The 25,770-nt window shown below is 41.0% G+C and overlaps 1 protein-coding gene and 1 long non-coding RNA gene across 3 annotated transcripts in view; one reads left to right on the top strand and one right to left on the bottom strand.

The window, feature by feature from the left end:
- The window catches only part of PDGFB (platelet derived growth factor subunit B), a 35,232-nt gene extending 31,107 nt beyond the window's left edge, over positions 1–4,125 (bottom strand). Inside the window, exon 1 of the mRNA XM_081330210.1 lies at positions 3,167–4,125. Coding sequence (XP_081186336.1) covers positions 3,167–3,256 — 90 coding nt within the window. The 5' untranslated portion in view covers positions 3,257–4,125. The remainder of the gene's footprint in view (positions 1–3,166) is intronic.
- LOC308669484 lies at positions 891–20,011 on the top strand. Of its 2 annotated transcripts, XR_014026771.1 has the most exons (4): positions 11,702–11,839; positions 12,483–12,590; positions 16,131–16,194; positions 17,376–20,011. It is a non-coding gene; the product is annotated as an uncharacterized lncRNA (long non-coding RNA). The 2 variants fall into 2 exon arrangements; XR_014026770.1 differs by lacking the exons at positions 11,702–11,839; positions 12,483–12,590 and adding an exon at positions 891–1,129.
- Positions 20,012–25,770: the final 5,759 nt, after the last annotated feature.

Here is a 25,770-nt window from a genome sequence, read left to right as displayed (position 1 = left end):
AACAAGGTAAATTACAACACATCTATTCACAAATCAATTATCTTCTATCTCTAGGAAGGATTCCACATGGAATTTTAAAAAGGTCACAACCTGTATTTTTTTTTAAAAAAAACAGCACAACTCCTAATAAAATTTATGGTGGCTACACAGGCAGATGCTATATCATTGCATTGCAACCTAGAATGCATGTATTTAGAAGAGACACAACACTAAACCTATGTACTGATAGTTCTGAAGCGTATTATAAGTCTGCCAAGAGAACTTATCAATATGCTATCCTTTTTCTTACCAATCCTGCACACAAACCAATTTTATTTTTGCTAATAATAAAGGTGGATGTTCAGTGGCAGTTGATGTAACCTTGGAAAACCTGGAAGGCCAGGTAAGAGAGAGATGCCTTAGAGAAGGTCTATCTATATATGTTCCACGAGTCTCCACACCAGCTTGATGACACAGACTCCACCAATGTTGAGACAGGGCGGGAAGGTCATTTACCGCACAGAAAGGGTCTAGGAATTTTTACTGGGGCCTCAAGCCCCTTCACTAATTGGCCTTTACCTACTGCTAGCAACGCACTACTGTAGTTTACATTTTTTAATAGGTCACCATTCAACTTGCCACTCCCTGCCAAGAGAGGCGCAGCCGCTACTACTGTTTTGCTGGATACTTAAAACCTCAAGAACCACCGCAGCAAACATTTATTACCAATAATTAGCAGGGAACTTCTCAGGCGATCAGGAGGACTGCGGCAAGGACAACAGCATCGGAGAGGTGCTACCGACCCAGGCTTTTTGCCACTGGAGGCCGAGAGGGCTGCCAGCTCTGAGGAAATCTTTCCCCTGCCTTTCCCCCACGCTCTCCCCCCCCCACCCAGGGTGTTTCGGTTTAGCCCAGGAGAAGAAGCGAATCGGGGCCTGGCACCGCCCTCGAGCAGCGAGAGGAGGACCCGAGGTGCGCCGTCCTCCTTTCTTCCCCTCCGGCTGGATAAACCCCGGGCGGGTCCGGTGGTTTTCGTTGCTACGACCACCTCCAGCGGGATTCAGAGCAGCCCGTCGAGGAGTGCGTGACGCACCCCCTCCGCCCCTCCGCTCTCTTCTCCCGGAGAACAAAAGAAGAATTCTTTGCACAGGTTTGTGGGCACACAAGTAACCTGAGGTTTGGCAGCCTCCCAGATACTCTCTTGCTCAGGAAACTGCATACCGATTATTTTTTTTTAAGTCTATAAAACAAATCGTCTGGTAAGGGAAGCCTCTGTCGCTCTAGGAAGGGGGGGGGGAAGGCAAGCCGCAGCGACCCCCGGAGGAGAATTCCACCCTGCATGGGTTCGCTTATACAGCATTTCATCAATTTCTGGGCCAGTCTTAGTGATAGGTACAAATTAAGGTCAAACGCGAAGCTTTTTTGTTGGCTTCCCTCCACCTGCTTTATTTGGCGAAAAAGGGGTGTGACCTTATACAGGTTTATTGGAGCCTCTGTTACTCTCTGTAAATGGTATTGCAAGATTGCCTCTTTCTCTGAAAATGGAGGCAGTTTCCATTCTTTAAACAATCCTCTTGTGCAGTCTCTCCCTAAAACTAGACATTTCCAAATCTGCTGCGCCTCTCTTGCCTGTGTGCTCACGACCCCCTTTTGGTTATTACTCTGCCCATACATGTGTGCCTAGATTCTATTACCCTTCACAGGGTAATGGTAATCTTCTTGCCATCTTTAGAGTGGTGAAGGCAGCACACCTACTAGGCATTAAGAAACTGGAGCATGCCTCTTAAATTGGTGTGTTTGGTTCAAGGCAGTTAGTTGGCTGTACCCTTTTTCTTCAAGAAGAAATCCGAAGAGTACCAAAAAAATCTCCAACCCCCACATAAAACAATTTGATTTACTCAAGTACCAATGAATCAGAGCTGAACAGGGCCAAAAGTAATGCATGTGGAAATTGCAGGGACTGTTTTCTCGAGATCAAAGGGAAATCCAGCCGCTCTGGCCCTTTAAGAACTCCTCCCTAGCCAATCTTCACATTCCCTGTCTTTCCTCTTGGGCATTTCTTTGGAACTGATACAGGATCTCTCCCGTGGCAGCTCCAACTTGGAACAGCTGGAAGACTACAACCCCAGCTAAGTATTCCCCTGTTGGAATTCAGCTGCCAGCCAATATTCTGGCTTCTCCTTTTAGTTTGACCCTCCCACTGTAGAAGTGGGTGAGAGAGAAATCGTTTCATTCAGACCAGCTCCCTTGGGCAGCATAAGAAATATGCCAGGCTCTCTCTCCCCCCCCCATATTAACTAGCAGAGACTCTTCCTCTCCCAGGTACCTGGGCTGACTCCCCAAGTAGCATTGTCCAATTCAATCAATGCCCTATGTTGGGGATCTTACAAGATCATATGGTATATGCTGCTTTGTACAAGATGCTCCTTACCTTTCAAAAGCGTAACAGACCATAAGCGTTACCTAGCAGCTTGGCTGGAATATACTGGAAATGAGAATGCCAATACAACTTTTTTTTCCTTCAGTATTTGAGAAATAAAAATCACAGATTACAAGTGTATCAGTCACGATGGACAAATGGGTATCACAGCATCAACATTATGTTCTCATGTAATATGATATTGATAGCTTAACTTAAAATCTTAGCTTGCAAAAAAAAAGGTTTCTAGTTCTGACAAGCAGGCGTAGGAGCATTTTTCCCATGTTAGGAGAAAATGAAAAGGCCACATGGACTGTATTTACCGAGACTGGACAGTACCACCAATCATAAACAAGGCACCTCCAGGAGCAGCTGTTTGACAATTATTATGATTAAAGTCCAATTGTATTACCACTTTCTGGGGAGCAAATCACATTTAATTTCTTGGGAATTCCAAGTAAACATGCATAAGATTGTATTGTCTTTCTTAATATTGGAATCAGTAACTTCCCCCCAGAGAATAATTCTTTCAGGATTTTTTTTTCAAAAAAAGTGACCAAGATGTCAGTTTGATTTAATGGATCAAAATTAATTTCTGCACTCTATATAAAGAAAAAGTGGGTATGTCCTGTGGAAACCCTTTTGCACTTACCCCTTGCTGGTGGTAATCACCTACTTGAAGTGTTTCCTACCTTTGCATATACTTTTATGATTAGTTTTATGTTATGATTAGTTTGTTTCTATTTTTTTAAAAAGGCAAGAACTTACCTCACTGCTGATGAGTGGCAGGTAACAGAGAGACACGAAAAGCAGTCCAAAATTCATGCCGACTCCAATCCCCAAAAGTTCAAGACACATTGAAGGAGAGTCTTTTTAAAAAAAAAAACACAACAAACCCAAAGAATTAAGATTTCCCCAGTTCAGGCAGACTGAGAGTGAGAATCTGCCCTTACTGTAATTGGCTGTATATCAAGTGTAGAGTTCTTCACTGCCTCATTTCAGTCCCAGTAAACTTTCTCCAAAAAATAATATATATTCTTAGCTGAAAAAATTAACAGCTCCAGAGTGGAGAGACTTGATTACTAATCTGCCTTCTCTGTAGAAAAGAAAAAGGTATTTGTAAAAATAAAAATTTAGTCATGTCCCCATCAAAATCTTAGCCATCCAAAGTCGGTCTGTTCCATCTGTGTGCCCCTAGTAGTGCAGTGTAAGGTCTGTTTCCCTAGATTTGGCAGTTCAGGTGAAATCAGGTCCTCTTAAAGATAAAAAAAGTCTGCTGGCAAAAGCAAAATTATTTAGACTGTTTCTTCAAAGCATTCAACTTCAACCACTGAAAACCCTGCAGGGAGAATGAAGATCTTCAAGTGCCTCATTTTTTCTGATTTGACTTCTTAAACCAGCCCTTTGCTCGAAATCATTTGGATAAGCTCCCCCCCCACTCCCCAGCCGTTTTCCAAAGAGCAGTGGTAGCCTTGATTGAGGAAGAGTTGTTGAGGCTTCAGTTGTTATGTTTGCAGACAGGTGAGCAAATGGTTCCTGCTGCAGCAAATATGTGTGTGTGTGTGTGTGTGTGTGTGTGTGTGTGTGTGTGGAAATAAAGTCTTGCAAAACCTCCTAGAATTGCTGCAGTTGTTCTCGCTGATCCTTGCACTCAGTTGCAGCAAGGAAGCAAAAGGTCCGCGCTCTCTGGTGGAAGCAGACACAGCACCAAGGAGAGAGCAAGTTTGGGTCTCAATTTTAGTCTGCAAGAAAATAAGGTGCTAGTATTACAGTTCCTTCTTTTAAAGGAGATGAGGGGGAGGGAGAGGAGAGGGGGAGGAGACAGGGCTGCCAGGAACTCCTCTCTTGGCTAGGAATCAAAGAGGGGGAAAAAAGAATTTAGTCTCAGTAGAATTTTTCAAAATCTTTAGCTAACAAACACAGTGCGAATGGAGAAACACCTCTGCTTTCCAAAGGGAGGACCTGGGAGATTCTGTTCCTTCAGGGCAAAGGGAGAGGATAGTTCTCAGGCTAGCATTGCTGTGTTGTAGTTTTGGCTCCTAATATTCACTGTTGAAGCATAGGTACTTGGCGATTAATATATGTTCTTTCAGCTCTGCTACTTCAGTGAATCTAAAAAGGAAGAGCTTGAATATCTTTGATCTACCTGCAGAAGAAGCTAAAGGAAAGCCAAAAAGATATACATGATATTAATAAAATAATCCACCGAAGTTGGCATGTGTCATTGCCTTCAGTGCTGGAAGGCAATTTGTTGTTATAGTAATAATTTCCAGAATGTAATAAACATCCAAGCTTTGGAAAATTGAACAGAAGACATTTACTGAGGGAAGTTGGGGTAATTAATTGTTAAATGAAAATAAAACAAGAGTCAACATTTTCTATTAAAATAAAAGCATAGCTCATCAGGGTATGGAAACTACATTTGATGTTATTTCTTTTCTCACATTCCAAATCCCTGCTCAAGAGGATTAATTCAGTTTACACATGTTAAGCCCTAATATGGGTTTATTTTGGCTTATGATACTATATTATGAAAATCCAGCCAGTAGCTATCCATTTGCAAACCAGAGTGATTTGTTATGTTATGGGAAATGAGCCAATGGTGGTTTACTTAAACCACAAATTAAACCACTATATGCAAACTTGTTCATAAGCTATTGTAGACTCCACTCTTAAAACGTAATGCTGGTCATATCTGTGCATCAATTTCATCTGGTAGATTGCTAAGATCCTTTTCTCTATGTCTAGTTATATAATATATATACTTTATAATTTGTTACTCTGCAAGTAAATACATTGAATAAATAAATTCTGTGTCTTTTTGCAAACTCGAGGCATTACTTGATCTAACTTAGTATTGTCTGCTGCAACAGCTGCTGCTCATGCAGAACTCTTTCTAAGTGCATCTGTTCAGACTCTTTAAACTCAGTGTGTCCAGGGTGGGGGATTCCATATACAAAATATAAGCTGCATTGTTGAGCTCTAAACATTCTGCATGTGAAATCCAAGGTGCTGCTTATTATTTTTCTGGCAGTTTCATGATGTTTCAAGGCAAGTGATTTCAGAGCAGCCCCCCCCCCCTGGTATTTTTAAGACCAGACATATGCACATAAATTTTATATTATATGGCTTCTCAGTATTGGAACGAGGCACGAAGTCTCTGCTGTAAAAGATTGATTAGATGCAGAAACCAGGCAGCATTACTGCCAACCACTTTGTTGCTCTTTAAATGGAACCATTTTTACCCTGTCATTCCTTTTTCAGCAGATGTCATCCTAAATGTTTTCTTATCAATATGTCTGGATCTGAGTGCAAGCAAGCACATTCTAGTAGTTCTGCCTTCTCTCTCCTGTGAAATGATGTAGCTACCTACATCTCCTTCCATTGGATGGTAAAATGGCCATCCATTAGCAGTGAGCCATCCTGAGGATGATCAGTTTAGAGATGTAGTACTATGGCAGCCAGAAGAATCACTGAAAGAGTTTTACTTATTGTGTGATAAAGACAAACTGTATAAGAGCAACATAGAGAAGGCAGAATGATTTTGACAGTAGCCCTAAGAATCCATCTATTAATCAATGGCTTTCAGGATTATGATCCTGTACTATGGATGTTTCCAACGATTTGCAGAAAAGGGTCAAGGGTGAAACAGCATAGTGCAACTTGGAAGCAAATGGATTACACAGTGCTTATTTGAGGAGGGGGGCAGTATTTAGTTTATATGTTCCTCTTCAGTTGTGCCTTAAATAGAACTATAAGGATTGAGTAGATTCATAATAGCTCAATAAACCAATTCGTATTTATCCAATCTGGACAGCTCAGACATACTAAGTGGCACAAATCTCCATTCTCCTTCTCCATCAACACATTGACTCTTGTTAGATTATAGAATATGCTCTAATGTCAATTTATATCTTGGGATTTAGACATTCTTTACAAGGCAGAAACTAGTATGGCAGAAAACAAAGCCAATTCAACAAAGGACCTGCAGCTGTGGCAAGAGTTCAGTTGTCAACATCAGTTGCCCATTTTGTTAGGGCTTTGGGGTTGTCCTGTTATCTATGTAAAACCTCAGAACATTTTGTTGGTCTATTAAGGTTTTTCTAAATGCTATTTATCTGAGCCATTCATTCTTTAGTAGGCTCTATTGTGACTTCACATAAGATCTAGAGTTGCCCAGGATTCAGAGATTTACATGATTGTACATGTCATAACCGGGTGCGTAACTGCTTCATAGAATCTCTGATTGTGGAACGGAGCTCAGAAGGAGAAAACTGCAGTAATAGAGGTTGGTAATGAACACATTCATGGCTTGCTTAATTATAGTTTGATAAATAAACCAAAATGAGCTGAGCTGAGCTCAGTTTCCCCACCACTACCACTTTTCAGCTGCAAAGTAGCTTCACTCCCAGAATTTCCCATTAACAATGCTTGTTGGGAATGCTAAAAGTTGTAATCTTACTATGTTTGGGAAACATTTCTAGCTTTGCGACCTTGAGAAAATTCTGTTGCCTTCAATTTGCATTTCAGTACAGTGATAAAGCTCCAGCTGGCCATCACAATGATTGCTATTTAAAGTATGTAAATGATACAATTGGCACCTTTAGTTCCATGCAGTTTTGTTGTGGGTTGTAGAAGAGAACCTTGGGGCATTTTAATTTCTCACCACTTTGCTCCAGCAGCAGCGGTTAAATTTTATGTACTTTGCATTTAGGATGAAGAGATGAAGAGCTTTCCAAGCCTTGGAATATCCCCTAGAGGTTACAGTGGGAGGGATTCCCTCCCACCCACCTCCTCCAGAAAGAAAGAGCAGCTGGTTTATAGCCCACAAATATTGGACATTTCACAGTACCGCAGAGAACATAGCCCTTCACAGGAAAAAAAAAAGTTTCCTTGACCTTGCTTAGCCTGAATTATTAATGTATTTTCATGTTCTTTTCCTACATTGCGGGCATCTTCTGACCAGCAATGCTAGCACTGCAACTTCCAGAATTCCCCAAAACCTAATTCTAAAAACAAAACAAAACCCCTTTTTTAAAGTGTTTCCTTATATTGCATTTCTGTGACCCTCAGAACATAGTCGAACTAAATTACGGTACTTCTAAATACAACTTTATAGGAGCACTTTGTTAAGCATCCAGACACTTTTCTCTAATCTTCATAAGTGTTTGCCACCAAAATCAGATGAAGAACTTTATTTTTTCATGGTGTGAACTTCATAATCCCTTTTAAGTACATCAAAGTGAGAATGTGCAAAGTCTAGGGTCAATATAGTAGGAAGAGTGATATTTGTGGTATGAAAATCCCAAGTTTTGTTTTTTAAGTCTTTGGCGTACTGTCTTTTCCATATCCGGCTAAATTACGTGAGATCTAATATAGGGGAAAAGGTTATTTATTTACACATGGATGATGTGTGGCAGAATTTTTAGAATCATAGCTTTAAAGACAAGCTAAATCTTAGCAATTCAGACAGTGAGGAAGAGGATGTTTAGAAAAAGACCTATAGTTCTGGATGGGTCTTGAGGTAAATACAATTCAAAGAGCTTAAGCTTTCCGTGACTATTTATTTATTTATGTATTATTTGGTAAATGTGTACAGAATATAAAAAAGGATATTTATTGAACATGAGAATAAAATACATCATTTTTACCTGTAGGAAGATAGATGCTAAAAATCAGTTGTTCTTGAAGACTATATTGTAGCTTCTCCAAAGCACACTTCTCAAATCTGGCAGGTTCTAGATCAGGGGTGTCAAACTCAATTTCATTGAGGGCCACATCAGCATTGCGGTTGCCCTCAGGGGGCCGGGTGGGTGTGGCCTGGGTGGGCATGGCCTACTGGGTGGGCGTGGCTGGAGCGCGTATGGCCTACTGGGTGGGCATGGCCAACTCTACATCGTTTGCATCAAGGGTGCCTATGGGGGCCTGGGCAGGAGTGGGACAGATCTGAGGGTCTCTGGCAGAAGGAGGGTCTCTGGGCCAGGGCCAAGGCAGTGGGGGCTGTTCCCTCACTGTTTCCAGGATGGCTTTGTGGGCCACATGAAACCACTTCACGGGCCAGATCTGGGCCCCGGGCCTTGTGTTTGACATGTCTGTTCTAGATTTTGGGGGAGTGAAATTTTAGAGCAAATGTGTCAACGTCTTTTGGCCTAAAGTCCTCACATGGCCAGGAGGTTAGGCCAAAGACAAGATATGGACAGAGTCAGGAGAAAAATAAATTTAAAAATAACAATAAGTAAATAAAAAATTTTAAAAAATAATGTTGATATAATTTGATTGTAAAACAAGTTTATAATTTTGATTACTTCTATATACTTTATTTCTTCTTACCTCATATGAAAATAGAATTTAATGCCAATCTGGGGAGCTCTTAAGAACTGCACGTAAAACTACACAGCTTTTTTTTTTTTTAATTCCATTTATATCCCGCCCTTCTCCGAAGACCATTTGTAGAAGTTATATTAAGACACAGAGTTTCTTAGGACAGATAAGTTGATTATTTGCTGGAACTGGTGGCACAGTGGTTAGAATACAGTGTTGCAGGCTAACTCTGTCCACAACCAGGAGTACGATTCTGACCGGTTCAAGGTTGACTCAGCCTTCCATCGTTCTGAGGTCAGTAAAATGAGGACACAGATTTTACAAAATGCTGACATTTGTAAATTGCTCAGAGAGTGCTGTAAAGCACTGTGGAGTAGTATTTAAGTGCTATTGCTATTACTATGTCAACAGCCATCAGTCACTAACCTCTAAGACTGAGAAACTCAAGATAGAATGTCTATTAATCTGTGGAACAGGCAGGGAAATGAACAGGTATAAGAAGGGCTCCACTTTATGTTGACAGAGAGTGATATAACTTAAAGATTAAGCTTATTTCATCCTATATACAATATAAATTCTTATGTTGTCTGATATGACAACAATTTGGATAGCTTCTGCCAAGTTTAAGCTAGAGAATCTGACATCACATGTGTTTTTGAGACACAGGCGTTTGTAGCCAGCCACAGTGATGCCAAGATGATGAAATGTGTGTCAGGATATCACAATATAAGCTCTGCCCTTTCATACTTGTGAATCTGCATGCAAATATGTGAAGGCACAATTTCTGACACAACGTACATGTTGTCAGTTGGCTCTTACTTGTTCCCCCACTGCAGGTATCCATGCTGACACATCAGGTTGTAAAACCTCTTCTAGAGTATCATAGTCATAGTGAAAGCAGATGATAAAGTCTCCTGCAATTGAAGTCCACATAAATGAAAACTGTGCTTTTTAAATCCAATACTGTGGTTGTTCTGATTGCTACAACTAATAATCTCCCCCCTCCCAGTGCTTCTAGATAAGATATGTGATGGTAATTAAGATACTGATCACATCAATACTCCTGAGCAACCTATTCCAACCTGGTATCTTCCAGTTACCATGGACTATAACTTTCATAATCTTCATTTAGCACAACCTATAGCTGGAGCTGAAGAGTTATAGAGACCCGGGGGGGGGGGATGAGCTCCTGCTTAGAAAACTGCATTTTAGTTTTAAAGAGGTGTGGAATATTGACATATTGGATTAAGACATTAAAGTATCTTGGCGATGAGTAATCTGTTCTTATCCTGAACCTGGAAAAATGAAGGAAGGCTTTGGGATCCAAAATCTTTCCAGGTGACATTGTGATTGTGGCATTTGGGGCAGTGTGACAGAAAACATCACCAGGGTCAGAGACCAAAACTGTCTCAAGCCCACCAGTGATCCATGTGAACTAAAGCAATTGGAAAACCAGTTCAAATTTCTCAGAATGGATTTGGAATTCCAGAAGGGGAACAATATTTTAAAATGGAAGTGGAGAGAGAGGAGAAGAGAATTGAAGTATGAGGAACAATTTCAAAGTTTGGAACTGGAGAGAATGATGGAAAACAAGGAGCAGGCATATTAGTTAGGAACTGAGAGGTAAACAGAGGAACACCAATCCAACATTTTCCACTGCCCCTATGGAAAAATGGCAAGTTTCCAAGGTGAAATTAGTTAATGTAGGCTAAGTGGTGAACCGTACTGCTGTGAACCTTACCAGAATTTGGGGATGAAGTTTTATCCATGAGAAAGACGGATGTCCCTTACGTAACTACTGTATGTGGGTAGCACATCTTTTCTTAGGTACATTTTGGAGGTGTTCTGAGGGCCAGTGGAATATATTTGCCATTTTATATCAGCTATACTTTTGGAATTCTTAAGTTTTCTCCTCTTGAGAATGTAGAGGATATAGTGGCTGTTCCATCACCTAGTGGTCACATCTCTCCACCACCATCCCTCCTTTCCAAAGTTACTGAAGGATGAGATTGCATATAGTTTTGTAGATATAGAAGGAAAACACAATGCATATCAAGCAGTGGCGTAGCATGGGGGGTGCAGGGGGGGCCGGCCGCACCGGGCACAACATCTGGGGGGCGCGCTCGCACTCGCAGCTTTCTGCCCCTGCCTGGCTCACTCTCTCTCTCTCACTGCAGTGCTGGCTGTGCGAATCCAATCCGAGCCGCCGGGTCGCTGCCCACTGTGGAGGGGGGGGGTGCCAGGCGTGCGGTGTGGTGCGGAGAGAGAGCGAGGGACTATCTGGGGGAGGGACAGTGCAGCGGCCGCCCAGCGCAGCGCTGAGCGCGGGAGAGAACCACACCAGACCAGCCCAGGCAGCAGCAAGAAGAAGGGTTTCTTTAACTAATCTAGTGGAAGAGACTCGAGTGCTAAAATCCACGGGTTAGGGGGCGCAAATTACTTGCCTTGCCCCGGGTGCTGACAACCCACGCTACGCCACTGATATCAAGGGAGGAGAGGAGAGGAGAGGAGAGGAGAGGAAGATAGCTTTCCTCAAATGTGTCTTCTGCTCTCATGTCTCCCTGCTTTCATCCACAAAGAACTAACAACTTTCCCCCTAGAAAGTTACGCATGATTCTACTTTCATTTTTCTCTTTTGAGCTTCAGGATGGAATGGAACTCTTCAGCCATGAAGAGCATTTGCTCAAACAATTTTCTGTCACTGCTAGTTCTTTCCTGTTTTGATGGAATGAAAAAAATACCCAATTTTCCTTCTTTATTTTTCCAAAGAGCCAAATAACACTGGAAAAGAATATCGCCCACCTGCTCTCCTTTCCCTATTAATCCGAATACAACAATCATTTGTTATTTGTGTGTATGTTAATTTCTGATGTACATCATATGCTGCTCCTTTGGGATCTTAGCATATTAATCTTCCTGATTTGGGGTGGGCGGGGGAAGAGCATTTAACTTCCCTTTTTCCAGTCTGCATCACTCTCCAGTCCTACTCCTTCTAACCCCAGTTCTTCGTATTTGTATTCTTCTGTGGCAGCAGCTGAAGAAAGGAAGCCTGCTGTATAAGAGTAAAAATAGATCCGGCAGTTACTCAGCTCCTGAGAACATGATGGTATGACTCATGAGGTAAAATAAAGAGATGTGAAAATCAAAAGCTGTTGCATCCCCCCCCCAAGCATTACACACATACCCCCCTCACTTTCCCTCCTACCTGAAGAAGTTTGTGGCACCTCAAGCCTAAAGAAAACCAAAGGGAAATAAATTGTTAAAGTTCCAGATAAAAGCAACTAGGTTGGAAACCCCTAAAATCCATCTATATTTCTATATTCCGCTTTCCTACAAATTTTGTATTGTCTTGGAGGAAACCATGGATGGGGGGCTTCATTTAGCTTTCTTACAGGGTCCTTTATATTTAAACCACTGGTGGTTGAGGATGGGGACTTAACTGCCCCTGCATACTTTGTCTTGGAAATGTAGAAGATGATATGCCTCACCTCCAATCCATGGAGGTTTTATGTCTTTGTTTTCAAACTTGGCAACTTTAAGATGGGTGGATTCCTAGAATTCTCCTGCCAACATGCAAATTTGGAAAATACTGTTTTATACTGTTTCGTTGTATGTTTCAGAGGACTGAAGTAGTACATCAAGTAAGAACATCCTTTTATATTCACACACAAAACTGCTGCACTCTGGATCACAATTACTGTACCTCTTAAAAATATGCAACTATTTTAATAACTAACATGAAAATACGTTTGCAAACTTGCAGGGCATATTTTACCATCTCAAAGCCATACGTACCTGGAGAACTTCATATTATTAATGTAACCTTCCTAATGTGGTGCCCTCTGTGAATTGAATGCAATTCCTATAACAGGTAACCTGATGTGTGGGGGTCTCCTCCTTTTTCCCTTCCCTGAATTGTTTTTTTTATATGTACTGATTAAAGATCTGAACCTTTTGATTATTTTATAAACTAAGCCATAACTTGTCTAATGATAATGTATTGGATTAAAGAATTTGTAGAAGAGACTAAGTCACAATTCCTGGTTTACAAACTGCATCTTCATCATATACCAAAATACTTTATCTCAGATGGCTAGGTGAACCTAACTACTATATATAATATATACAGTATATATATGGTGGTTATATTTTTGTCCTTTTCTGATGTTTTCCCTCTGCATGCACTGTCTTCCAGAGATCTTGTACTACAAAATTTCCCAGCCCGTATAAGTTTGCAACCCCTGCAAATAGGGAAAACACAATTGTCACGTTTCTAGTTTTTGCATTTTCTTTTCTTTCTTGACTTCAAAAATCCACCTTATTTTTTGAAACACTTTTAGAAACTTGAAGATTTGCAACCTCTTTCATAAATCTATCTCAGCTTGACTTAATAATGGTATTGCCTTAATTAGGATCTTGGATTTTTTTCCCCTGTATGACTAATAGAGATAATTCTGCTTTTTCTACATGGTGGTTGTCAGAAATCCTGTCTACCATACGTTCAGTCCTTAATCTTCCTTGTGAGAAGCAAAGTAGCCTTTTGGAGATATAGTGCTCTTTCAGTAAGTTCATCATTCCAAAGTTATTTTCACATCATCCTCAATTATACAAATGAAATACTTCTCTGCTAAGAGTAACAATAGTGAATTTTGTCTATAAATCTAGTGAGGATTCCATCTATCCCTATATGTTTGTGTACATTCTGTTGATCCTTTGTATCTTCCAAGTAATCTAATTATCACTTTACATTTCTTCTTTGGTGAGTCTTTGTACAGTCTGACACTATTTTTGTAGCTGAAGAAATAGGATCCAATTTGTTCTTCTGATATTGCAGCTAAAATGTAAACTGGTAAAGAGACAACTTTTCTACCTTCTGCTCCACCCAAGTCCTTTTTAACCATTTTGAGAAGAACAATAGCCCAACACATTCAACACTTCCAACCAGATCATCTACTCAACCAAAATGCCCCCAACGCACATCCATCCCATTGGAGTGGGCTAGCATGTCTTACCTCTCCCTCCCTGGCTCCCTGGGCCCAGACAAAGTGGCATCTCTGCAAACAAAGACTTTCAATAGCTCTCCTGCCCTCTGCCCTCTCCCAAACAATGCAAAGTTACAGAATATTGTCCACAGCTGAGTAAAAAGCCCTAAATATAGAACCTCTGATGTATTCTTGGTTTCCTGCCTGTCGGGCGTCCATCTCCCCCCTTGCTGATGGCTACACTGTCACTAATCTTACACACTCAAACTAACACAAAGGGAGTGAGATCACCAAGACCACCTCCTCTCCACCTTAGAGACATAGGGGATTTCCAAAGTTTTGTCCTTGCTTTTAAGCCAGAATTGGAGTGGAAATAAATGTCACCAGGCACAAGTACTGCATGAAAGGCAAGCTCGCTCTCAAACAGGGAGCCTTTCACCCCTCTTCCTTTGCACCCACGTTTAATTCTGGACCACCTACATAGTCCTGCCACTGTAAGTGGCCTTTAAGTTCCATGCTGGATCTCTGCTCCATTCTGTCAAGCCACGTTTGCTTTTTTTTTCCTTCTGGTTATTATACTCAAGTTAACATTTACAAATCAGTCATACAAATTTGAACAGGGATAATAATTTCACCCATAGTTCTAATCTCTAAGGCCACTACATACAGGCAAAACTAAGTCCCTGTATCTGGATTACATTTTTTTTAAAATTCCATTTATATCCCACCCTTCTCTGAAGACTCAGGGCGGCTTACAAGCTTAGCAGTAGCCTTCATTCTATGTATATGCCTGCTTATTAGGGCTTTCACACACCCCCAAGCGGCATTATTACAAAGTCAGCTTAATTGCCCCCAACAATCTGGGTCCTCATTTTACCTACCTCGGAAGGATGGAAGGCTGAGTCAACCTTGAGCCTGGTGGGATGCGAACCTGCACTAATTGCAGGCAGCTGGTGTTACTTAAGGAGGCATTAGCCCACTGCTCCACCAAGGCTCATTTTGTTTAGTTTTGAGGTAGTGTACATGAATTCAGCCATTGAGTTGATGCTCAGCATGTGCTGTCATTTGTTCAACAAATTGTTATTTTGAAAAAGTGAAAACTCAATATATGAGTATAATTTCTTATTTATTTGGCAATAGGCTGAGAGTGCCCCAAGACATCTCTGTAGAGAGATTAGTAGATATTCTACTAATCGGTGATAAACATCTAGTTTGGAATAATAGAACATAGTCCCAAAGAGTCTGAAAAATTCATCATATGCTGAAAAATCCAAATAGAAGGAATTCAGTTTTTGTCATTTCTCAGGACTTCATTGGGACTTCTACTTCATTGGGAATTCAGTTTCCCAAAGAGGCTGGCATTCATTTAAATCATACCCCTTTTGTAAAACTGAGGATAATTACTTAAAAGGGCAGTGGGCCTGCCTACAAATATCCAACAGGAAGCTCAAATGATACCTTTCTAATTACCCTCTCTGTAATGAAGCTGTGTCTGTTCCCTATCATCGCCTTTCCTTGCTGGTTTCTGAAGAAAATTCTCATTACAATATTTCCCATATGCAAGGCTGCATGTGTACAGAATTGGTATAGGATTGATCCAAGATTGTTAGATACTGCATTTCAGGGCTGAAGCGAGTTTTGCTAAGGTTTAAAGGTGGTTATTGAATTTACAGTAGTTGCTGCTCTCTTCAGAATAAAGAAAACAGCATTATGGCATAAGAATACAAGATTCACTCTTTTGGGGTATGCATGCATCATTGCAGTGCAGGTAGAAAAAGGGCAGAGCTTGCATGTAGTGATGCTGCAATGCTTCTGATATCAGGCTGGCCTCCTTGTCTCTTCTCTTGCCACAGAGGCTGCTGCGTCTGTGTAAATTTAATAGAGATGGTTGAGAGAATGCTGGTTTAATAGAAGAGAGGGACTTTAGTGATATCTCTATATCTCTATCTATATATATCTTATATATATATATATATATATATATATATATATATATATATATATATATATATATATATATATATATATATATATATATATATATATATATATATATATATATATATATATATATATATATATATATATATATATATATATATATATATATATATATATATACTGTATGTGTGTGTGTACATACCTAAATCTCATAGGTTCTGTGTATGCAATGGGATGTAGACTTGCGCATATATACAGATAACTGTGTTCTTGAGGGCTGTAATTATATTTTCAACTCAGTGAATTATTCAGAGCATTGTACGTACCTTTGAGCATGCATGCATCTGTGGTTCAAATCACTTTCTATGAATCAAAAATAATAATGCATGAGAATGCTGGAATTAAGGTATCAGTATGCAAATCAACTGCTAGAACACAGTAGAGCTTTTTACAATTTTATCCATATTGCTTACGGTATTCATTTACAGATCACTGAAAGGTGATTCTTTATACATCTATAATAATCACCCAAGCCATCCCTGCAAAGTAAATGTAAGTGTTTCAAAGCATTATTGCTTATAGAAGTGTTAAATCTATACTTTGTTGACAAATATTCCACAAATATTTTGCAGTAACAGAGGAGAAGACTTTGACGGGAGGTGGGGAAGCCAGTCTCTAGAGAGTTTATTTAGTCTGTAGGCCTCCCCCTTGTTCTTTATCATGACAGTTTTTCTCTTGAGCAAAAATGGAGAGAGAAATTGTATGGCTGAAGGGTATTACTTTAAAAGGGATGCTTTGGAAAGCATGTGAGTGAAGCACTCCTTCTTGAAGCATACATGTATGCATGCATAGACAATACCTCTGGGACCACTAATGAACCAAAGTGCCTATATGTGCAAATAAATAGAGGAAATCTTTGAAACAGTAGCTTCACGTTTTCCAGAAGATAAGGCTGCTTTAATGTAATTGAAGGGGGGATGCTTTCCTCATGATATCATTGTAACATCCCCATGGTCATGTGATCAAAATTCAGGCGCTTGACAACTCACATGTATTTACCTCAGTTGCAGCATCCCAGGGTCATGTGATCACAATTGGCAATCTTCCCAGCCATTTTCTGATACACAAAATCAAGTGGGGAAAGCCAAGTTTGCTTAATGACTGCATGATTCATTTAATAACTGCATTGATTTGCATAACAACCATGGCAAAAAAATGGTTGTAAAATTGGGCATAACTCAAAGAAGTTTGCTTTGTTGTAAATTCTGATCCCAATTGTGGTCACAAATTGAGGATGACCCTGTAAGGCAACCATTTATTAAAATAACTGACTGCATTAGGCTTTTGAGTCACCTGAATTGCTATTCTGTTTTTTTGCCATACGTAGGAACAGATAAAAACTGTGATGTATGGCCCTAACACAAATAAGAAACAATACTCCCTTTCCACACGCATTCTTACATAATTGTTTTCCCAGTTTAACTCTTACCCTTATGTGTGATAGCCCCTACTCTTCATTAATGCAAAACGTGGTCCTTGACACCCCAGTTGCTCTCCACTCTTTTCTTAATAGTCTACTTCTCACTGGGGAAAACAAGCTTCTAATTACACTGACTCTTTACTTACAAGAAAACAAAACCACAGGTTAAAGAAATCAAACAAGTCGCAGTATTTTACATATGCATCATCCACTCAGCTCCAAATGCTAATATGTAATGTGCTTTCTTTTACAGATTCTAACATTTGGAATTTTTCAGAACTTTTAATTAAGGACTTTGTAAAGAGGAGTGAGTGAGTTCTGTTAAATAAATACAAAAGACTGATTACCACTTAAACAAACCCCCTTGTTTTGGAAACTGTAGCCACGACCAACCTATTTTGCCTCTCTCCTCATTCCTCATTCTGTGTTCATGCAAGGAACAGGTGAAACATGCTATGCATTCTCAGAGTCTTTTTTTTTACTTGTAAAAGTTTAACATTTTCCTCTTTTTTTGCCAAGAATGGAAAAGGGAGGGGACATTCCTTTGGAATGTGGCTTCTATTTCCCATGGTAGTTGACTATCCAATTCAGCAGAAGCATGGAGGTGGGGGAAGCACCAGATCTGTACTATCCAAGAAGCGGGGGAAGAAGAAACAGCAGCTACAATCTGAATCACAGATGGAAAATAAATAACAAAACTGAGGAGCAGAAAAGGGGAGAAATATAATTTCCTTTAAGTTATGGGGAAGCTTCAGGTAAGAGATGAAAGACAATCCACCTGTGGGCTATGCAACCAATGATCCATGAATCACAGTTTCTAATTCTATCCCAGACAGAGGACCAGGCAAGCTATGATGGAGAATAATGATATAATGAGGGATCAGTGGTGAAGAATGAAAAGCACCGCTTAGAAATTCTTTCAAATTTGGATGGAGTCCTGGAGGAGATTTGATGCACCTGGAAGATGCCCTTAGAGCACCAATAAACAGACTTGTTTCCCTCCCAAGATAAGATCCAAGTCAATTAGGTGTCTGCTGATTTGAGATTTGTGGACAATGACTGAACCTTTATTCCAATGTAATTTAGAAAGAAAGGAGTTCATGTGATGCATGTTTTCCTAAGGGGTAAGCAATAAGACTTCTGCCAACCTAGCAGTTCGAAAGCACGTAAAAATGCAAGTACAAAAATAGGGACCACTACGGTGGGAAGGTAACAGCGTTCCATGCGCCTTTGGCGTCTAGTCATGCCGGCCACATGACCACGGAGACGTCCTCGGACAAACGCTGGCTCTTCGGCTTTGAAACGGAGATGAGCACCGGCCCCTAGAGTTGGAAACGACTAGCACGCATGTGCGGGGGAACCTTTACCTTTACCTTTAAGCAATAAGAAGTGAGGCTTCACCTTCCTTACATACAAAGGCTGCCACACAAAGGCTGTCATACAAAGGCTGCCACATCCATAAAGCTACAAATTCAAGCATTGTTTTTATTCAAAGACATGAATTATTCTGCAAATATGCCAAAAAAGAAAAGCTGCAAACTCATTGCAGCTGCACACTAAACAGCCCAGTTTAAAGTTAAATAAGTAAACTGAAGACATTTTCATCATTTATATTGATTGTAGAATTTGCATTCTCCTTGTGTGTCTACAAAACAGAAGCCACCTTTCTCTGCCTCCTTTTGCATGTTGTTTGTTGCTTGTCAGTCAAATGTTTTGTGTAAACGCCATGTTCACTTGTTCAGCAGTCAGAACAAAGAAAAAACACAGCTAGTAAGATGCATTTGAATTAATTATTTTTGAGTCATATTTCCCTGCCTTTTGCAAGATGCTGGGCTGCCCTTGCCAAACTCCAGGTTAAGAAGCCTTTATTTTTAAAATTGCAAACAATAAATGAGTAGCTGTTCTCAAGATCCTGGAGGAAAATTATATATACATTTTAATCAGCTCCTTTGAGTCAATTTCCCTTCGCATCATTCATTAGCAGGGACAAGTGCCAAAATGACCTCTAACACCTTATCTATCAGTGGAATAACTTTATTTCCTGGAACACCTGGCATTTATTTATGGTATGATGGGTGCTTAAATCTATTATCACAAACAGCTCCAACAGAGTATCTCAGCTTTCTGAATTCACATTTTTATATTTATTTATTTGATTGGATGACTGACTAGCTGACTCCAAATTAACTTGGGCACTTCACACTAAAAAAAGAAAGAGTTAAAAGCCACTTTGATTACCTTAAGGCAGGGCTTTTCAACCTTTTTCACCCATTGTACCACTTTTAGGATATGGTAACATCCGAGTACCACCATTTGCCTAATAAGGTGTCCAAAACTTGATGACCAAAAAAAAAAAAAGGAAAAAAGTGAGAAAGTACAGGTAGTCCTCGACTTACAACAATTCGCTTAGTGACTGTTCAAAGTTACAATGGCACTGAAAAAAGTGCCCCCCAAGCCACAGCCAAGCAAGACATATGCCTGCCCGCCCGGTGGCGCTCTTCCTCCTGTCCGAGGTTTTCATTGTTGTGAGCATTTCTGTTGAGGATTGGCAGCAGGGGTGGGGTAGGGGGTGTTTGGTTTTTATTCCCCCCGCCTCTGCTGGGTGGTTGCAGCAGGTTTTGGTCACTTCACATGACCCTGGGACACTGTGACCGTCATAAATATGAATCAGTTGCCAAGCATCTGAATGTAAATCACAAGACCTGGAGATGCTGCAACATTCCAGCTGATTGGAGCTTCTTCTGGGCTCAGAAGTGCCAGGATCAGCACTGAGCTCCAGCTGGAGCCTGGCACTGATCCTGCTGCTTCCGCTCAGCCCTGACAGCCCTGCAGCTCCAGCCGTCTCTCGCTCAGGCTTGTGCGGTGCTGCCACCGGTTCAGCTCATTCCCCTCCCCAGCTACCACTTTTCTAGGATGGTCACGTACCACCTGCCAGGTGCCAATGTACCACAGGTGGTACCTGTACCACTGGTTGAAAAGCCCTGCCTTAACGTACAGAAAAATGCAACAAAATAAACAAGATGGAAATCTAAACAACCAACATCAAAATGCAGAAAATGCCAAATATGTCCAAGAAAAGCTTCCATCCACTATTACCTCAGTGGCTGGGAGAACTGACAGGACTTCAGAACTTTCCAGAACACCATCAGAGTGGGAGTCATCCAAATCTCGGGGGGGCATCATTCCAGAGAGCAAATTAAATTAAATTTGCAGGCAGAATGTGCAGTAGGCTAACACTGCTGTAATTGGACAGTATTGCCGCCGCCTTGTGCTGATCTTCCAACATCTTTTATATTATGAACATATGCATCATACCAAACTACATTAATGCTACCCCATGCATGGTCACACCCACTAACAAGACTGCCCTGTGAGAACTTTTGACAACTTTCTCTGTAGTTTCTGTAGCATGAATGGCTAAACTGATTTTCTGAATCAATATCCTGAATGAGTATTCTCTTGTAGCTGAAAAGATCCACAAAATACATTAAGCAAGATACAAAAAATGGGAGGTATATAAAACATCAGTTGTATGGATTAATCTGTATTGTTGAAACCCTGTTCTAGATTCTTGTGAAAGTGCCCACCCACTCCCCAGAAAAACAAATTTTTGTATTTCCCCGTATCATGTTTTTGAGTCAGAATGGAGGGACATTTGATAGTTCATCTCAAGTCAGCCCTTTTAAGTGCAGTAGCTCCATGTGAATGCTGATTCGTAATCATGTTAGACAATGGCAGTGTTACTGAAATCCAGGACACTGGCTAAGTTTATAGCTTCCTCTAATTGCTGATGATTTTATTCTTTCCTAAACTTGGCCAGACATTTGATCAGATCCACACCTTTGCTCTGCCTTGCTATTGCTCTTAATATTGCAACTTCCCTGTCTTCTCTAGGTATGCAAGTAGAGCAAGGAACTGAAATAGCATCTTCCATTCACCTGGCATTCTCCCCAGAGAGACAGACTCTGAGTCATGGATGTGCTATTTTTCTCAGCTGGGGACCACACTTGACATTGAGTGCCATGGTGGGCAATGTGCTAAACAAAATAGATGGGGCCAGGAAAAAACTGTGGGTGAGGTAAGATCAACAATTAAATTTAACATTTAATTTACTATTCAGGAAAAATAAAGTTGGGATGATTTACCCTCAGCGTGTTCCACAATTTTCTACTCCTGCCACATTAAAAAATATAACTTTATTTTTCATCAGTTGATGTCTCCAAGTCACAATTGAAGGTCAGTTTAGACGCAAAATATTGGCTCCTGCCACAACTATAGAAGGAGTCTGAATAGGTCACTCTTATCACAAGAAAACATAGTGGTAGCCAAACACAACAACTAAACCAACTAAGTCCCTGTGCTTGTCACCTTCTCCAGCCTTCCTTACAAATACATTTGTGCCCTTTTGCCTCCTTTCTTGCTTGGGCTTCATCATAAGAAATCCTTTGTCACACCACCTAGCTGGTGAGCAATGCCAGTGAAACAAGTGGGAAAAAAGAGGTCCTTGGGTGGAAACAGTCCCAATACCCCTCTCGGAGTCTGGCACCTGCTGCTCAGTTGTTGTTGTTGTTAGCTGCGAAGTCGTGTCCGACCCATCGCGACCCTATGGACAACATTCCTCCAGGCCTTTCTGTCCTCTACCATCTTCTGGAGTCCATTTAAGCTCACGCCTACTGCTTCAGTGACTCCATCCAGCCACCTCATTCTCTGTCGTCCCCTTCTTCTATTGCCCTCGATCTTTCCCAGCATTAGGCTTTTCTCCAGTGAGTCCTTCCTTCTCATTAGGTGGCCAAAGTATTTGAGTTTTAGCTTCAGGATCTGGCCTTCTAAAGAGCAGTCAGGATTGATCTCCTCTAGGACTGACCGGTTTGATCGCCTTGCAGTCCAAGGGACTCGCAGGAGTCTTCTCCAGCACCATAGTTCAAAGGCCTCAATTCTTTGGTGCTCAGCCTTTCTTATGGTCCAACTTTCACTGCCATACATTGCAACTGGGAAGACCATAGCCTTGACTATACGCACTTTTGTTGACAGGGTGATGTCTCTGCTTTTTAGTGTGCTGTCTAGATTTGTCATGGCTTTCCTCCCCAGGAGCAAGCATCTTTTAATTTCTTGGCTACAGTCCCCATCTGCAGTGATCTTGGAGCCCAGGAAAATAAAATCTGTCACTACCTCCATTTCTTCCCCATCTATTTGCCAGGAATTGAGAGGGCCAGATGCCATGATCTTGGTTTTCTTAATGTTAAGTTTCAACCCAAGTTTTGCACTCTCCTTCTTCACCCGCAACAAGAGGCTCTTTAGTTCTTCTTCACTTTCTGCCATTAGAGTGGTATCATCTGCGTATCTTAGGTTGTTGATATTTCTTCCGGCAATCTTAATTCCAACTTTTGATTCATCTAGCCCTGCCTTTCTCATGATGTGCTCTGCATATAAGTTAAATAGGCAGGGCGACAGTATACAGCCTTGCCGGACTCCTTTCCCAATTTTGAACCAATCAGTGGTTCCGTGTCCAGTTCTCACTGTTGCTTCTTGGCCTGCATATAGGTTTCTCAAGAGACAAATAAGATGGTCTGGTACTCCCATCTCTTTAAGAACTTGCCACAGTTTGTTATGATCCACACAATCAAAGGCTTTAGCATAGTCAATGAAGCAGAAGTAGATGTTTTTCTGGAACTCCCTAGCTTTCTCCATGATCCAGCGTATGTTGGCAATTTGATCTCTAGTTCCTCTGCCTCTTCGAAATCCTGCCTGTACTTCTGGTAGTTCTCGATCCACATACTGCTGAAGTCTAGCTTGTAGGATTTTAAGCATGACTTTACTAGCATGAGAAATGAGTGCAATGGTGCGATAGTTTGAACATTCTTTGGCACTGCCTTTCTTTGGAATTGGAATGTAAACTGATCTTTTCCAATCCTGTGGCCACTGTTGAGTTTTCCAAATTTGCTGGCAAATTGAGTGTAGCACTTTTACTGCACTGTCTTTTAAGATTTTGAATAGCTCAGCTGGAATACTGTCACCTCCACTAGCTTTGTTGTTGCTCAGCTTTTCTAAGGCCCACTTCACTTCACATTCTAGGATGTCTGGCTCGAGGTCAGTGACCACCTCATTGTGATTATCAGGGACATTAAGCTCATTCTTGTATAGTTCTTCTGTGTAATTTTGCCACCTCTTCTTAATCTCTTCTGCCTCTGTTAGGTCCCTGCCATTTTGGTCCTTTATCATGCCCATTTTTGCATTAAACGTTCCCTTCATCTCTCCAATTTTCTTGAAAAGATCTCTGGTCCTCCCTATTCTATTGTTTTCTTCTATTTCTTTGCACTGTTCATTTAAGAAGGCATTCTTATCTCTTCTAGCTATTCTCTGGAATTCTGCATTCAATTGGGCATATCTATGTTTTTCTCCCTTGCCTTTCGCTTCCCTCCTTTCCTTAGCTATTTGCAAAGCTTCCTCAGACAGCCATTTTGCTTTCTTGCATTTCTTTTTCTTTGGGATGGTTTTGGTTGCTACCTGTTGTACAATGTCGCGAACCTCTGTCCATAGTTCTTCAGGCACTCTGTCTATCAGATCTAATTCCTTAAATCTATTTGTCACCTCTACTGTATATTCAACAGGGATATGATTTAATTCATACCTGAGTGGCCTAGTGCTTTTCCCTACTTTCTTCAGTTTAAGCTTAAACTTTGCAAGGAGAAGCTCATGGTCTGAGCCACAGTCAGCTCCTGGTCTTGTTTTTACTGACTGTATAGAGCTTCTCCATCTTTGGCTGCAGAGCATATAGTCAATCTGATTTCTGTGATGACCGTCTGGTGATGTCCATGTGTAGAGCCGTCTCTTGGGTTGTTGGAAAAGAGTGTTTGCTATGACCATCGTATTCTCTTGACAAAATTCTATCAGCCTGTGTCCTGCTTCATTTTGTACTCCAAGGGCAAACTTGCCTGTTATTCCGGTTATCTTTTGGCTTCCTACTTTAGCATTCCAATCCCCCATGATGATAAGGACATCATTTTTTGGTGTTAGTTCTATAAGGTGCTGTAGGGCTTCATAGAACCGGTCAATTTCATCCTCTTCAGCACTGGTGGTTGGGGCATAGACTTGGACTACTGTGATATTGAATGGTTTGCCTTGGATTCGAACTGAGATCATTCTGTCATTTTGAGGATTGTATCCCAGTATTGATTTTCCTACTCTTTTATTGACTATGAAGGCTACTCCATTTCTTCTGAGGGATTCTTGCCCGCAGTAGTATACCTGGTGGTCATCTGAATTAAATTCACCCATTCCTGTCCATTTTAGTTCGCTGATACCTAAGATGTCGATGTTCAGTCTTGTCATCTCTTGTTTGACCACGTCCAGCTTTCCTTGATTCATGGATCTTACATTCCAGGTTCCTATGGAGAAAAAACCTTTACAGCATCGGACTTTCCTTTCACCACCAGACACATCCACAGCTGAGCGTCCTTTCGGCTTTGGCCCAGTCGCTTCATTCTTTCTGGCGCTACTAGTACTAGCCCTCTGCTCTTCCCCAGTAGCATATTGGACGCCTTCCGACCTGAGGGGCTCATCTTCCAGCATCATATCGTTTTGCCTTTTGGTACTGTCCATACGGTTTTCATGGCAAAGATACTGGAGTGGGTTGCCATTTCCTTCTCCAGTGGATCACGTTTTGTCAGAACTCTCAGCTATGACCTGTCCGTCTTGGGTGGCCCTGCACGGCATAGCTCATAGCTTCATTGAATTACGCAAGCCCCTTCGCCACGACAAGGCAGTAATCCATGAAGGGGGCTGCTCAGTTATCCTGATTTAAAATAAAATTAAAAAAAGCCTCTGAGCAAAATTCCTCAGCCAACCCAAGAATGCCACTTGGAACAAGAGAAGCAAGGCTGGAGAATAAAGTCATGCAAATAAATGAATTTTTGCGCTCTCAGAACAAATGCATGTCCTATTCCTGTTCTAAGGGAAGAATGTTTTCTGATCTTCTCTTAGGATTTAATTGAAGCCTGAGAGGCTGCAGATTCATGGAGATGTGATTCTAGAATAAGATAGGATATTCACATTTGTACATCTCTTGGTCTGCTCATTAGTGAATTAATTTGAAAACACAGCACTTCCCATATGAGGATTTCAGTGAAATTCACTTTTTTGTTGTACAATAGTTATGCAGTAAATTATGTATTATCAAACTGAATCAAACTCATATAACTTCCTGAAGCAGTTTTACGTAGTGTCTATAGTTCCAACTTTCTTCTTCTTCTTCTTCTTCTTCTTCTTCTTCTTCTTCTTCTTCTTCTTCTTCTTCTTCTTCTTCTTCTTCTTCTTCTTCTTCTTCTTCTTCTTCTTCTTCTTCTTCTGCCTCTGCCTCTGCCTCTGCCTCTGCCTCTGCCTCTGCCTCTGCCTCTGCCTCTGCCTCCGCCTCCGCCTCCGCCTCCGCCTCCTTGCCATCTATTCACAGGAGATAATTAGCAATTTTTTACTTCAAAGACTGTCCTGCATAACTGCTGTTAAGACCCAGTTCCATTGCCACATAACATGAACCATAGCATTCTGTTCAATAAAATCTATTCAACCAATATCCACCTGGGCATTTCACGAGAAAACAATTCCCGTATAGAGGACAATTAATGACTGTTAGACTTCTTGAATTCCATTAGGAA

Source organism: Vipera berus (assembly GCF_964194415.1).
Source record: "Vipera berus genome assembly, chromosome: 6".
In the NCBI taxonomy this organism is placed as follows: Eukaryota; Metazoa; Chordata; class Lepidosauria; order Squamata; family Viperidae; genus Vipera; species Vipera berus.
This window is presented reverse-complemented; position numbering and strand designations above follow the sequence as displayed.